A 15,985-nucleotide genomic window follows, 5' to 3' on the forward strand; every position below is an offset into this window, starting at 1 on the left:
ATTCGCACGCCGGATTCCCTTCCTGGCGGGCGGCATGGCTGAGCCGGCTAGTGATTTCGTGACTTCCCCGGGCTGGTGTTCAGCCCCCGAGCCGACCCCCACGGTGGGGCTTCTGAGCGACACTGCGCCGCTGCGGGACAATTGGATGCTCTGGGCCATGTGGCCGCCGCCGCCACCGCCTTCGTCGTCGCCTCCCGCGGGAGGGTCAGAGCCGTCCTCGGAGGCGCAGCTCCTCGTGGACACCCGCTTGCACGCCCAGATTCTTCCCGGGGCGCAGCCCCACTTGGACACCCAGTCCCGCCTGGATTCTCAGCCTCAAATCAACGGGCAGCCTTCCTGGCATTTCCAGGCTTCGACATCATGGTACTGGAGACAGTCTCCTGGTAGTGTCCCTTGGCATCAGAAGTCCCACAACACTCCAGGTAGGCTCTTACTCCGCTCCATGCACCCCCCTTCCCTTCTTCTCCCCTTTTCTCTCTCCCATTTCTCCTTCCCCCCCTCTTTGCACTTCTGATTCTGCGTTGCACTCTGGGAGTCTGCTCATTAATGTCTCACAATTTGTCCGACAGGAATTTCCCTCGCCTGTTCATTCGGTTTAGCAGTTATTTGTTGAATTCCACGATGTATCGGGAACTGGGAATGTAGTAGTGAACGAAACATACGAAAATCCTTATCTGTATGGAGCATAATCTCTGGTTTAGGAAGACAAACAAGGTGAAGCCGTGTGTGTGAGACGGCAGTGAGTGCTACGGAGGGAGATAAAGCGAAGAAGAAGGATAGATAGTGCAGGTTTAAATGTCAGTGTCAGCCATGAGGAAGGTGACATTGGAGCAGAGACTTCAGGGAGGGGAGAGACCAGATGGTGGTACGTCTGGGAGATGGGGATACAGGCCGAAGGAACTGCAACTGCAAAGGCCTTGAGGCAGGAGCTATAGATCGGACTGGAAGCTGGTGTGGCTAGAGGGAACTGAGCCCGGGTTAGAACTGGAGAAAATCGGGGAGGAGGGCAGACCTGTTAGGGCCTTGTAGATGATGGCACTTTGGTTTTTCCTGTTGTGACATGCCTAGTGCAGGGGAGTGACATGATTTGATTTATGTTTTAAAAGGGTTAACGTGACTACTGATGGGAATTGATTGGAAGGGAGACCAGTGAGGAAGTTATTGCAGTTCTCCAGGTGAGAGGTATCAGGGCCCTGGACCAGGGTGCAGCTCAGGAGGTGATGAGAAGTAGTTGGATTCTAGACGTATTTTGGAGGTAGGGTAGGACCAAAATGATTTGCTGAAGGATTGGAGATGGGAGTGAGGTAAAGGGGAGACAAGAATAATTTTCAAGTTTTTTGCCAAACAAGTGGGAGGGAGGATGGTGGGTGGAGCAGATTTGGACAGAAGATCAAGAACTGAGTTTGGAATACGCATGTGTCAAGTAGACATGTTAAATAGGCAGTTGGCCAGTAGTTTGTACTTTCAGGGGAGATTTGGCTGGAGCTGTAAACGTGGGTGTCATCAGCATATAGATCATATTGAAAGCCATGAGATTGTTTTCTTAAAACCATTCTCTAACTCCGCATATGATTCAGTTTACATTAAATTGAACACAAACCAGTGTTTACTGTGCACCAAATGCTGGAAATACGAGTGTGCCTAAGGCAGTCCTAAGTCAGGTGAGATGGGTTCATAAATACCGGGGGTGCCAAAAAAACGTATACACATTTTAAGAGATGTTATCTATGTATTACTTTTCGAAGTTGAATTGCGTAGCAATGTATAGTATGATGTTCACGCAAACGGCGTTAATCAAATGAATGCTAGCGCATTCGTTGTATTACAATTTTAATACAGTTTTTCTTCTTTTCTTAAAATGTGTATACATTTTTTTTGGTACCCTCTGTATAAATCACAATACAGTGTGACTGGTGATGGAGCCATATAGATTGTGATTTCAGAGAGTGGCACAGTTGGGAAAAGGATTTGGAAGAAGTGTCTTGGGAGATATTTAGTCAGAGATACTTTTTAGGTGGAAACAAAGAGGTATCAGTACAAGGTGAGTCCTGAAGATTGCAGTGTTCCGGTGTGACTGAAGCAGCGTAGGGGGAGGGTGTGGGAGAAGGGTGATAACATAAACCGGGATCTCATTGAAGGGCTCTAGGACGTCATTTGCAGATTTTCAGCAGGGTTGTGACAATTGGAGGATTATTTTTGTGGTGTCAGTGTGCAGGGTCTGTTGGAAGAAAGGACTTGGGAGCTGGAAGACAATTTGGGAGGCTGTCCCAATAATCTAGATGAAAGGTCAGGGTTTCAGAGTTGGGTAATGGCAATAAGAAAAAAATCTGAGGGAAAATGTATTTCACAAGGTTCTGTTTTCCTGGTTAAAATTGTTGGTCAAAGACCTGTATTACCAGGGGTTTTACTGTTTGCATTTCTAATGTTTGAAATAACCACAAGGAATTTTATTGGTTTAGCTTGTGCATTACTTAGACTCTAATGCATTTGTGGACACTTAGTCTTACCACTGTTATTAAGTTGAAAAATATTCATTTGGTAGACCAGTCTTAATCTTTGTTAATTTGTTCAAACTGCTATTCTTCCTAGAGGAGGTAGTTTACCACTCTTCTTACTCAAGTACTTACGACATGCTACAGCAAATAAAATTTTAAATAATTGTATCGTTGTGAACATTTATGGATCTCTTTTTGTTTTCAGTTAAACATTCTTATCTTCCACGAAACTATGATGCAAAGTTCACTGACTTCAACAGCCCTCCCAGCAGAAAACAGAAGAAAAAGGTATTTTGAAGATGTTCTTAAATGGACCACTTTGGTCCCTATATTGCTCTTTCCTGTCTTGTGTTGCTGTCATAACTCTCAGTGTTTTGCCTCCATTACTGACGCAGTGGAGCCTTGCTATAGTAGGATCTTTAAGGATCTTAACTGTAAGTAAATATTTCAGGCAAAATCTTTTTGAGAAATAAATGGAGAAATTATAGAAAGTGAAAACATTGAATCCATTTCAATGGAGTATCGAGTAAATGTAATTGAGGATTATGATTACAGATGAATAAATGTTATTAAACCTCGATGAAGTAAAAAATATATAAATTATACATAACATACACATATTACTAGAAGATTGAGAGGGGAGGGATGGAATTAAAAGTCATTTGTATTTTTTTAAATGCAGAACAACTCTTGGTTATGTTCAGAAACCAAGTCTTAAAATGGACTTCCTTTATTCTGATGTAGTTTACTACCTGGTCTTTCAACTTTTAAAGTGTATAAATAACGTCATTAGTTTAGAATAAGTTGAGTAAAGTCTGTAGTATAAAATTAGTATTCTTTATTTTGGCATGAAAATATGTAGCTAATATTAACAAAATATTTCAAAAGTGTACTATGTTCTATATTTATTAACATTATATCAACATTAAATAACTGAAGACCATTTCCTATGTGGTTTATCATTGTAATAATCTTTTTGTTTTATGTTTAAGCATAAAACTAGCAAATTGGCAATAAAAAATAATTAATCTTTACCTAAATTATTCTTTTTTCTCCTTCTGTGGTGTATGCATGTGTATATAGTATATATCTATATATAGTTGTTTTTCCTAAGAGGTGAAATGCTGTTTTTACACTAAATATTTATTTTTAGGTCGTCTTGACATATGCTCTAAATCCTAATTAGATTACTACTTTGCAATCTACTCACTGTTTATGTTAGCTCTACTCAGATTTAAAAATTTTTGTTGTGCTTGGCTCTTAATATGTTTGCTAAAAATAAAAGAAATAGAATTGTCCCTTCATTAGAAATGTCTTCAGGAGTTGCTCCCACATATAAGGGTAATGTGAAAAATCAAAATATGTATTACTAGAAGGATAGTTACATTTTTATTACTGATTAAAGATATTTCACCAAAAACCTAAAGCCTCTTCATTTTTTTTTGCAGAAAAGAAAAGAACCAGTTTTTCACTATTTTTGTGATACCTGTGATCGTGGTTTTAAAAATCAAGAAAAGTATGAGAAACACATGTCTGAACATACAAAAGTAGGTTTTCTTGGTTGTTTTGAAATTTATTTAGCAAAATGGGGTAGATTTGGTAGAAATTCTGAGCTTCTTTTCCTTAAAAGTTTATAGTTCATAAAACTGTACGATGACCTGACAAATTGGGACGGTGACCCTGGGATTTGCAGTTGGAGGGTGGGGAGCCCAGCGCTTCAGGAAGAGGTAAGATGTCAGCAAAGAAGGGAGGACTGGAAGCTGTTAGTGTGTGTGGGGCGCCTCTGCTTTGTCAGCGGGCTGGTCTCCCCTGCAGGTGCTCTGGGCACCTTGTGAGTTCCCTTCTCTTCAAGGCTGCCCTTGGCCATTTGACCGCACTGTGTAATGTGCCCGGCCTATCACACTCCAGGGATGCGCTGGACCTTATTAAGTGCTTAAAAACGTTTTTTTTATTTAGAATATTTGAGAAGTAAAAAAGTTAAAAAGAAAGTTCTTAGTTTGGAAAAGGTTCTTTCTTTCTTTGTAGGAATCTCTCTCAACTCCAGGAATAAATATTTTACAACATTGCTGATGTCATTCATTCAAGTGAAGTCACTGATATGTATTACTGTACGACCGTGTTTCCCCAAAAAGAAGACCAGGTCTTATATTAAGGTTTGCTCCAAAAGACACATTAGGGCTTATGTTCAGGGGACGTCATCCTGAAAAATCATGCTAGGGCTTATTTTCCAGTTAGGTCTTATTTTCGGGGAGACACGGTGTATACTGAGATTGTCATTTCTTTTTAATGCAACTCTGTTTTTGGAGTGATCTTTGTTTTGCTAGTAACATGACTATGCACTGCTAACAGCACATACACAGGATGACCATATAATGTGACCAGAATATGTCTGTTTATGTAGCAATAGGGTATATTTAATATGGAAAACATTGAATAGTCTTTTTTTTTTTTTAAATCTTTTACAGTGTCCTGAAGTAGATTGCTCTTTTAGTGCACATGAGAAGATTGTCCAGTTCCATTGGAGAAATGTAAGTTCTTGTGGGGTTTTTTTTTTGACACATGCTCTTTTTTTTTTTTTTCATTGATCTGTTATCTTCACAGCTCTGTGTTTATATAGCCTAATAAGAAGTAGCATTCATGCAGTACTTTGTACTTTATAAAGCATTTTTACATCTATTCAATTTTATTCTCACAAACTACCGTGTAAAGTAGATACATATTGGCCTTATTTAACAGATGAAGTTAACAACAATTTGCCCAGGGCCTCAACACTGATTCTTGCACTCGAGTCTCTTGACTCCAAATTCTATGATTGTTTTTCTATACAGTGTTGCTTCAGATTGTTTCAGGTATTCATTATTTCTTTAGCTACCTCCCTCAATTTTGGTTGTTAGGTCATTCTTGTGGGTATTTAATGTCAATTGAGAAATGGGTGATATATTTACTTTGTAACCAAAATTGTTACTCCTTTTCTTATTAATAGCACTAATCCTAATACTCAGGAAATTATTCTTGCTCCTTTATAGGAAAGGTTGTAATAAGGATGGATTAAACCTGCTTACTTAGTTTTAAAATGATCTCTGCTAGTAACTTTACTGTTGGGTACAGAGTCTCCAGTATCCCCGGTAGGACTTGAGATTCAGTCAAAATCATAAATATGCTTCCTGATGTTCAGCAGGCTTTTCCCCCCTAGATGCATGCTCCTGGTATGAAGAAGATCAAGTTAGACACTCCAGAGGAGATCGCAAGATGGAGGGAAGAAAGAAGGAAGTGAGTAAAGAGTTTAGAACTAGTGAAATAACTTTCCTTTTTTGTGGCAAGGCTGAGTATTTCAAAATAATGACTTTGCTCAAGCTGCAGCTTCTAGAAAATCGTACCTTCTCCATCTTTGAAATTCTTCCCATTGCTTTAGCTCCGCTGAAATCCTGCCACTTCGGGGATGTTTCCTTCCTCTGCCCAAAGGAATGTCTTGCCCTTCTTTGAATGGGGTACCTGGTATCTCCTCTGCCTCTTTAGCATAGATGTCCCTTATTATGGTCGTGTTGATGAACTTCTTTGCATATGTGTCTTTTATAAAAATTAACTCACAGGCTTTATGAATGTAAGAACCATCTTTTACGTGGCTGTTCATACCCCATGGTGCCATAGCTATAAGGGGTGCTTATGAATGTTGCTGTATGTAAATGGAGCTCGGAAATACGTTTATTATGGGTGTAATTGTATTTTAGTACATAAAAGTAAGTGGTTGGAGAAATCTTGCTGAGACTCATGTTTTGAACTATACTTTTGTATTTAAAGAAATTGGGCACAAATGTGTTTATCTGATTAATAATTGTGGTTGTAAATTAGTAATGTAACTAATAACTACTTAAACTGCTGTGGATTTGAGTTTGAACTTCTCACTACATTGGACAGAAATCACTGAAACAAGCCCAGTTGATTGTATTGAATGCAATGTTTTCTAAAGTAGCTTTCCCCATATGAATATGAGCTCTGCCCACTTGCGGTTTTGTGCAATGTGTGCTTTAAAGGAAAAAATTCCACTGGCTAGAGTCTTAGGAATTTGAAGATACCAACTAGCTTAGCATGTGTTTATCTGAAGTCCCTGGTAGAAGATTAGTTTGAGTTTCTAATGTTAGTAAGAAATCTCAGCAACTTTTGAATTTATGTTAATGCACATGATATGGTATCTTTAAGTAACTTCTTGACAATAGTTTAGCTTGAAAATTACAGGTAAACATTCAGTATTTGAAAAGGCAAAGATTTTACTATATGTGCTGGAGGTCACTGAAAACACATGGGAGTAGACTCTTGCTTTTAAGACTCTCACTGTAATATGAAATGTAGGATAAATATATGTGATGTGGCCACGAGACCACAGGCAACTGAAGCAGTCAGTTTACCCATTAGGGATAACAATGTCTGGTCGGGCACTTGGGATCTTTGCAAGGCAGGGCCATCAGTTTCTTTTGCAAGACTTCTTGTAAGAGGCGTAGTGCCTGCACACTCCTTTCTATTCATTTTAGGGCATGTTATGCATATGGTGAAATTCACCCCTTTTAATGCACAGTTCTGACAAATGTATATATTAGGTTGGAGCAAAAGCAATTGTGGTTTAAAAGTTTAAAAACAATTGCAAAAACCGCAATTACTTTTGCACCAACCTAATAGTAGTGTAGTCACCACCACCGTCAAGATATAGAACAGTGCTCTAGCACCCTCCCGCCCAACTTTCCCTCATGCCCTCAGTGGTCAGCTTCTCCCCCCGCCTTCAGTCCCCGGCAGCCACTGATCTGTTTTCTGTTCCTGTATTCATACCTTTGCAGAGCATCATATAAGTGGAGTCATACGGTCTGTAGCTTTTGAGTCTGACCTTTTCACTTAGCACAGTGTATTTGAGCTTCATTCATGTTGTCTCATGGAGCAGTAGTTTGCTCCTTTCTGTTGCTTTTATTCTGGTCTGTTGCAAGGATGTCCCACAGCTTGTTTATTATCCATTTCCAACTTGAGAGACCTTTGGGATATTTCCAGTATTTGGTGATTACGAATAAAGCCTTCGTTAACATTGATACACAGGCTTTGCTTGGAACTTGGGTTTCCATTTGACTTGGGTAAATACCTGGGAGTAGTATTGGTTGGTCATGTGACAAGCATATGTTTACCTAGTTTCTAAGAAACTGCCAAACCTTTTAGGAGGTGAGTGTTTAAATCAAGATGTGCCCAGTTGGGCATGGAAAGCATTCAGGTTAAAGAGGACGGCTAGAATACAGTGGTGCTCGCATCCGTTAAGATTGTGCTCCAGGAAATGGAAGAGCAACCTCACTGCCGCGGCTTGGCATGGAGGGGTGGATTTTTCCCAAGTAGGAGAAGTCCGGGCTATTCCTGCTGCTCAGCAGAACCATCCGGCACAGGCTCTTGCCTGTCACTCCATAGCAGGTGGTTTTCACCGACGTGTCCACGGGAAGGTTCCTGCATATCCTAATATTAAGCCCACATTCTAGACAGGAAGAAGAGAAAAGCGCAAAAGGCACACATAGCCAAGTTTGCCCCTTCTCATGAGGGAAACAATAGCTTTGCTTTAGCTCCAACCCGGAGACTGCCATATAGTTCTCATTGGCTAGAAGTAGGTTGTTTGGCCACCTTTACTGACAGCCTAAGTTCAACACTCTAAGTGGTATTTAGAAGCAGCTCTAGCCTTCTGAACAAAGGATTACAAAGAGGACCAAGTGTTTAATATGCTTGTTGGTGATTCTTTTTGTGTGGGATAGGTGGGGGCAGAGGGGAGAGAGTCTAGCTGCAGGTTCTAGAATGTAGACTGAAGGTATGATTGTGACAGTGGACAGAGTACCTTGGAAGAAGATGGGGCAAAATGTATGGCGTGTGTAAGTGAGGTTACAGAGTGGTGAGATTATGAAATGCTTCAAGGGAGCGAGGATGACAATTTTGCATGAAGTTGTTTTGTAGCTGTGATGTTCTGAAATTATCTTTGGTGCTCGCTGAATCCATCTGACATTTTTCCATATCTTGTTTCTCTAGTTCTCACTCTTTAACATATTCAGACATTTCTCTAAGTGTCCTTTATTAATAAAAAGTATTAATAAACATTTCTTTTGGTATATTTGGTAGATTTCTCAAAAATACACTCACATTCTTGCCACTAACAGGTTTTTAAAAACCTATTATGAAGATACATTGACTTTGTAAATTTCTGTTCTCAATTTTTTAACAATGTTGTTTAAACTCCTAAAAAGAATAAATTTCACATCTTCATGGCAGAATTGTCTTGAATTTTATCTTTCTTGTGAAAGCTACATTTTTTTCTGAGGAAGCCACTGTATTTTTTGACATGCAGGAAAGATAGACTTTGGGATTGGTACGTTAGAAAATCTTGTAAAGGATTTTTCATGGAGTAAGAATTTTAGAGCTGGAAGAAAATGCTAAAGTTTTGCTTGGTGTGTTGCTTCTTTAAAGAAAGTACATTTTTGCCTTTATTCCTTCATCTTTATATTTTTCAGATTAGCCAAACTCGAAGGTGCCCACTGTTTTTATTTTAAAACTTTAAGGCTTTCCACTAATAACCTGCAAAAAAGAAAAACCCACCAAAAAAAAAAAGGAAAAGATTTTTAATTCTTGACCTATGAGGTACAAATGCTGTATAAAACCTCAATTTTAGAAACCTTGAGACGTGTTTTCCAGCCAATGGGAGCCCAGCAGGTGGAGCAGTTCCGTGGTGTTTATTTCAGCAGTTCCTGTGGCTCCACGGAAATCCTTTGAAATTGTGTCCCCAGTTCTTTCAGAATTCCAACAGAGGGGGTCTGCTCCTAAAGAATGCTCCATCCTTTTGAAGTTCCGGGAGACTTTGAAATAAAAATACAGCAGTGTGGCTTACGTTGAAGCAGGTGTGGTTCAGTGAGAGTAGAGGGACTGTTTTTATGGAGAACAGGCTTAGGGGAGAAGTCAGTAAGTGGGTGGTGATTTGGGGATTAGGGCAAGAGTTAGAGTATAAAGTATCCAGGATGTTGTGTGCTAAGATCATGGTTGGCATGGTTTTGCCCATTTATTGACTCTAGTGCTTAAGGGTTGTCACTGGAGGCTAGGCATAGGCAAGGGGAATGAAAAGAGGAGGGGGACGAAATGGAAGAGGGGAGAGAGAGAAGGAAAGGGGAGTATGGTTTCAAGGCCAGTGCTGCTCGGGGTATTGGGGAAAGATGGAAGCACAGGGAGAAGGGGGTTTTAGCAGATAAAAATAGAGAAAGCCACCATGAGCATAGCACTCGTCCCAGTCTTTTTCACCTCGTAACATCCATTCTCTAACAGGAGATGCTTGGGCTAAGGTTTATCTGTATGTAATTGTGCAGTGTAAGACAGGGGTGATTTTTTCCAGCATCTTTGGATTTGTTCTTTCCAGTGTCCTTTAGGAACTCGACCTGTGTCCTTTATCAAAGCTCCAGATTTTTCCTTATTCCAGTATCTCATTATAAATTGCTGGAGTGGTTTTCTGCATGTTGTGTGTGTAACTTGGTCTTGTATTTCTGGCATCCCTGTTTTGTGATAATTTGCTTTCTAATACCCTTGTTTTCCTTAGTTTTTATTCTTTAGGTTCTGTGTAAATAAGAATGGTATAAATTTGGGGAGAGGTTTTATTAATTTGAGCAAAGTAGAATCTTACAGCTTTGCAAGGGATATTGAAAGATCCCTTACCTTTAGGAAAGTGATACTTTAATCTGCCAGAAAGAGAAAGTGAGTTGTTTTAAGACTTCCACCAAAGGAGTTTCCTCAACTTTCTTGATGTCTCTTTTAAGGAATTCTTTTACACGTCACCTAAAATCCACTTGCTGTAACACACGTTTCCGTTCTTTACCATTGAGAAGCACTTACGTAGCATCTGCTTGCGTGCATGAGGCACCCTGGTACCAAATCTTGTTTAGCACATGGCCCACATCATAAGGGCCTGTAATACGCAGGAGAAAAACGTTGCAGAAACACAAGTAGTAAGAATGAGCGAATCAGAGATGCGAAGGGTGTTGAGTGGCTGTGCGTGACATGCCTAGACGCTGTGGGGCCTGTGAAAGTCAGCGCCTTTTTTCTCATCATTTCTGCTTCTGCATAGTCTGTCTTCAGACTGAGAAGAGCTGGCTACCATCCTCTCTGTGAGATCGTTTATTGTCGCTTCTCTTCTAAGGGCTGCAAATAGTTCCAGTTCCTTTCATCTTTCGTCAGAGGTTTTATTTTTCATCCTGTTAATCATCTTTGAGTCTCTTCTGAATGCCTTCCAAGTTTTATTTTTCCTCAGCACTCCTTTTCAGTTTAGAAATACGAAACTGGACACAGTGCCCTGAGAGTTTTCTGACCACTTTGAGTATCGTGAGAGGAAGGTTTCACACTTGAACGTGGGCCAGAGTCCATTTCATATAACCTTAGATTATGTTTGCTTTCCAAAAGTGTAGTCATGTGGTGCTGACTGGCTGTCAGATTTTTATCTCCTCATGACCTTGATCTTTTCCTTTTAATGTTTATTTATAGCTTGTGTATTCATCATCTTTTATTTATGGAGTTTATTTTTCTTGGCTGGTTAGATTGCTTTTCAATGTCCTCATTGAAATTCATTGCCGTTTTTCTTATTACTTCACCACTTACTCAATGTCATTTCCATTCTTCTCTTCCAGTGTGGCCAACCAATAGGCTTCATATTGTCTGTGCTATTCAAGTCAGTGATGCAGATTTAAAAAAAAGAAGGAGGTAGAAACAATGGCAGAACACGATTTGTTGATGTTTCTCAGAATTTACTCCGATGAGCAGCCCAGATGAGTGGTAGCTGTCTATGTTCCCCTCCTTCTGTGCTTTTTCTCCTTCTAAGATCTGTTCTCACCACCAGACTTTGGTGCCTGCATCTCCATACAACTGTGCCAAGGAACAAAGAAAGCCTTGTCAGAGCAATTCATCTTGCACACTGCTGTCGGATTTCATCGTAATCCGACATATCTCTCCCTGGTGGTAACTTGCAGTGGCTCCCCATCTCAGCTGAATTAATATAAACTTCGTAGCCTTCCCTTCAGGGTACATCTTGGCCTCTGCTTCCCTTTCTGGTGCATTGCCTGTAACTGTGTTTCATACAAACGGAAGCACTTGCCATTCCCTGGATCGCTCAACACTTTCTGAGGCCATGGTTTGTCGCATTGTTTGCTGTACTTCGAGCACTGACGCTTTTCCTTCTGATTCCTGCCTATTCCCACCACTTATGACCAGTCTCTCTCATGTTTCTTTCTGAATTTCTCCAGTTCGGTATGATCTTCCCTTCCCACCCTCCAATCTTTACATTCTTTGGGGTACTTACTATATTTTGCCCTTTGTCAAAGCTGTTTATGTGCTTTTCTTACCCTTCCTGGTAGACTATCTTTTCTGAGAACTGTCTCTTCTTCATCTTGGTAACTTTGGATGTACCTAGTACCTATTTGCATAAGTGATTGCATAGACTTACATTTTTTTCTTACAGTATTTATGGGCACACACCAAATAGATGATTGAGATCAGTTTGAGCACAGTATATAATACTTTTGATTTAAATTCTGGTGTAAAGCTCCTTATTTACTCATAGACTGATAGCAAAGTTTGTGGGCTAGTAGGTGGTCTAGAAGGAATGAAAGATTTTATAAATTTTGTATAAAGGTTTGTATAAATTATAATGATTTCCGGTACTAATCGTTCATTAAACAAAAATTGCTAAATGCAGCAATTGCTTGATTGTGTAATTCAAGTTGTATTCTAAAAACCCTTTTATAATGTTTTGACTTTGTTTTGTAGAAACTACCCAACTCTGGCCAATATTGAAAGGAAGAAAAAGTTAAAGGAAGAAAAGGAAAAGAGAGGAGCTGTATTGACGACGACACAGTATGGGTAAATTCCTTAAAATTGTTTGCATTCTCACTGCTTATTTTAAACAAGTATACTTATAAATAATAAAAAGAGCATACACCAAAATCTTAAAATCTCTACACTCTTAATTTCGAAATCTTTGCTTTTGTAACTCTTTTACTTAAAAAATTATTTTTTCTTTCTTTTTTTCTTTTTATTGGGGCAGAGGAACACGACTTTATTGGGGAACAGTATGTACTTCCAGGACTTTTTCCACGTCAAATTGTTGTCCTTTCAGTCTTAGTTGTGGAAGGCGCAGCTCAGCTCCGGGTCCAGTTGCCGTTGTTAGTTGCAGGGGGCGCAGCCCACCATCCCTTGTGGGAGTCGAGGAGTCCAACCGGCAACCTTGTGGTTGAGAGCCCACTGGCCTGTGTGGGAATCGAATTGGCAGCCTTCAGTGTTAGGAGCACAGAGCTCCAACTGCCTGAGCCACCGGGCCGGCTCAAAAAAATTATTTTAATTGTATTTTAAAATAAGCAATGTCCTATATTTGTATGTTTTTCAAAGAGATTTGTAATGACCAAGTCTTTTCTGTTTTGTCTCCCAGCTAAACAGTTCTTCTTCCCCAAGGCAAGCCATTTTATCTTTGCAGAGGTAGTCCAGATGTATATATACAGCATATAGATAATAGTCTTTTTTTTTTCTTTTCTTGATATTATTCTACACTTTGTTTTTTTTTAGCCAAATACTTTACTTGGACATTGTCCCATATTAATACATAACAAGTCTCCTCATTTAGGATGTGCGGGAAACTTAAGGATGTCCCACGCGGTCTCTTTTTTTAAACCAATTCCCTATGGATAGACATTTAAATTATTACCAATCTTTTACTAGTAAAAAGTTGCCATTACGGTGCTGTACATGCATTTTACACATGTTCATGTATTTCTGTGGATGGATTTCTAGAAACGGATTGCTGAGTCAGCGGGTATAAGTGTGTTTGTAATATTGACAGCTAACTGCCAAATCTGTATCATAGAGGCTGCTCTAGTTTTCTCTCCCACCAGCAATGTAGGGGACTCCTTATTTTCACTACCCCTCACCTTCATAGAATATTTTTCAGAATTTTTTCATTTTATTTTTTATTGAAGTGTATCGTTAATACAAGGAAAATATACAACTATAAATGTACAAGTCAGTGAATTTATGCACACACACACACACGCACACCTATCCACCCAAACGCCCATGTAAGCTCCACACAGATTGATAACACAGTCGTGCTGTTTCATGATGGGATATGTTCTGAGAAACATCGTTAGGCGATTCCGTCGCTGTGCAAACATGATAGAGTGTACGTACACACCTCGATGGTACACGCAGCCTGCTACATACACCCGTAGGCTGTATGGTACAGCTACACACCTGTACAGCATGTCACTGCTGCATACTGGAGGCAGCTGTAGCTCAATGGTATTTCTGTATTGTATCTAAATACGGGCCATAGAAAGGAAAAGGCATAGTAAAAATACGGTATAAGAGATAAGATGCAGTGTAGATAAGACCCGCCATGAAGAGCTGGCAGGACTGACTGGACATTGCTCTGGGTGTCCGTGAGTGAGTGGGGAGTGGATGTGACAGCCTAGGACGTGACTGTCCCCCTCTGGAGACTTTCCACACATTCCACACTAAATTTATAAAACAGCAGAGACTCAATCAAGCACAGGAGAAAATGAACAGTCAAGGGAAGCAGTAAACACGGTGTGTCTGAGGCTGCCTGCTAGCATAACACAGCATATTGTCTTAAAGCAAACTTTTTTTGTAAGTAGAAAATACATTCTAAAATAACAAAAATACGGTGTAGTAAACACATAAGCCTGTCTCATTGTCATTTTTATCCTCAAGTATTACATACTGTATATAATCGCGTGCGTGATGCTTAGGCGACGGGCAGTGCAGAAGGCTTGTTTACACAGCGTCGTCACAGACACGTGGGTAGTGTGTTCCGCTGTGCTGTTAGATGTCTCCGATGTCACTGGGTGACAGGCATTTTTCAGCTCCATTAAATCTACAGGACCCCTGTCGTATATGCAGTCGTCTGTCGTATGCAGCGTGTGACTGTTTACTGGAGGTCTTCACCTCACAAAGTTCTCCTAAGACCCCCCAGTTCAGTGCCTCCCCACAAAGGTGACCTCTTCTCTGATTTCTATTATCACAGATTTATTTGACCTAATCTTGGGACGTTAATGTAAGTGGAATCGTACACTCTGTATTTGGTGTGTGATTTCTATGGCTCAGAATTATTTTGTGAGATTCATTTATATTGTGTGTAGCTGTAAATTGTTCATTCTTATAGCTGTATAAACCTCAATTGTGAGCATATATATCTTCTCACTGTTGGACATTGGGTTGTTTCCAGTTTGGGTTGTTTGAAGACAGCTGCTGTGAACATTTGTTTACGCTTTTGTTGTGGACATAAGTATACTTTTTCATTGGCCATGTGTATGTATATGTGCACTAGGTCATAGGCCATCCATGCTTAGCTTTAATAGATACGGCAAACAGTTTTCCAAAATGGTTGGAGCAATTTACACTCCAACTGACTGCATCTGATTGCTCTCTGTCCTGGTCAACGCTTGGTATTGTGAGACCTTTTCCTCATGTCATATCATTTCCCTCAGGACTGATGTTGAACACTTTATATGCTTGTTGGCCATTTTGACATTCTCTCGTCATGTGCTAGTTCAAGTTCTTAATCTGTTTTAAACTGGGTTGCTTTTCTTGATTTGTAGTAGTTATTTACTTAGATACAATCCTTTCTTGAGTAACGTGTGTATTGCAGATGTCGTCTCACAATTTGTGACTTGTCATTTTACTCTATTAATAGGTGTCCCTTTTGTTTAATACAATGGTCAGTGACTCAAACATCTGGGACTAGCTGAGAGTTCAGTTAGACACATCTGATCTTGATGAGGCTCAGTCACAGCTGGGGCTGATCTAGCCTGGCTGATGGCTGGGATGCCTGTATAATTATCATCTCCGGTAGTCTTCACTCTTTAGTGTAAAATAAATCCATGTTGCCATCTGATACTGTTTTCCTTTTGCTTAAAAAATTTCCTTTAAAATTTTGTTTGGTGAAGGTGTGCTGGAGATGACTTCTTTAAGCTTTGTACATCTGAAAAGATTTATTTTGCCTGCCTTTTTGAAAGTTATTTTTGCTGGATATGCAATTCTAGGTTAACATTTTAAAAAATTTATAGTAACTTAAAGATGTTGTTTCATTGTCTTCTCATTTGTATTATTTCCTGTGAGAAAAGTCATCATTATAATGTTCCTCTATATAAAATGCCTTTTTTCTCTGGCTGCTTTTAAGATTTTTCTCAACACTGATTTTGAACCATTCGATTATGATGTGCCTTGATATTATTTTCTTCATGTTTCTTGTGCTTTGTTGATCCCAATCAAAATCCTACCAAGCTGGATTTTTTTTTTTTTTTTTAAGATTTTATTGGGGAAGGGGAACAGGACTTTATTGGGGAACAGTGTGTACTTCCAGGACGTTTTTCCAAGTCAAGTTGTTGTCCTTTCAATCTTAGTTGTGGAGGGTGCCATTCAGCTTCAAGTTGTTGTCCTTTCAG

The 15,985-nt window shown here is 39.7% G+C and overlaps 1 protein-coding gene across 1 annotated transcript in view; it reads left to right on the top strand.

Moving 5' to 3' along the window:
- Window positions 1-17: 17 nt before the first annotated feature.
- NUFIP1 (nuclear FMR1 interacting protein 1) overlaps window positions 18-15,985 on the top strand; it is a 31,468-nt gene continuing 15,500 nt past the window's right edge. The window contains exons 1-6 of the mRNA XM_033103869.1: window positions 18-422; window positions 2,701-2,783; window positions 3,944-4,042; window positions 4,961-5,023; window positions 5,689-5,765; window positions 12,297-12,389. Coding sequence (XP_032959760.1) covers window positions 35-422; window positions 2,701-2,783; window positions 3,944-4,042; window positions 4,961-5,023; window positions 5,689-5,765; window positions 12,297-12,389 — 803 coding nt within the window. The 5' untranslated portion in view covers window positions 18-34. The remainder of the gene's footprint in view (window positions 423-2,700; window positions 2,784-3,943; window positions 4,043-4,960; window positions 5,024-5,688; window positions 5,766-12,296; window positions 12,390-15,985) is intronic.

The sequence above is a fragment of the Rhinolophus ferrumequinum genome, chromosome 4 (genome assembly GCF_004115265.2).
Source record: "Rhinolophus ferrumequinum isolate MPI-CBG mRhiFer1 chromosome 4, mRhiFer1_v1.p, whole genome shotgun sequence".
NCBI classification, from domain to species: Eukaryota; Metazoa; Chordata; class Mammalia; order Chiroptera; family Rhinolophidae; genus Rhinolophus; species Rhinolophus ferrumequinum.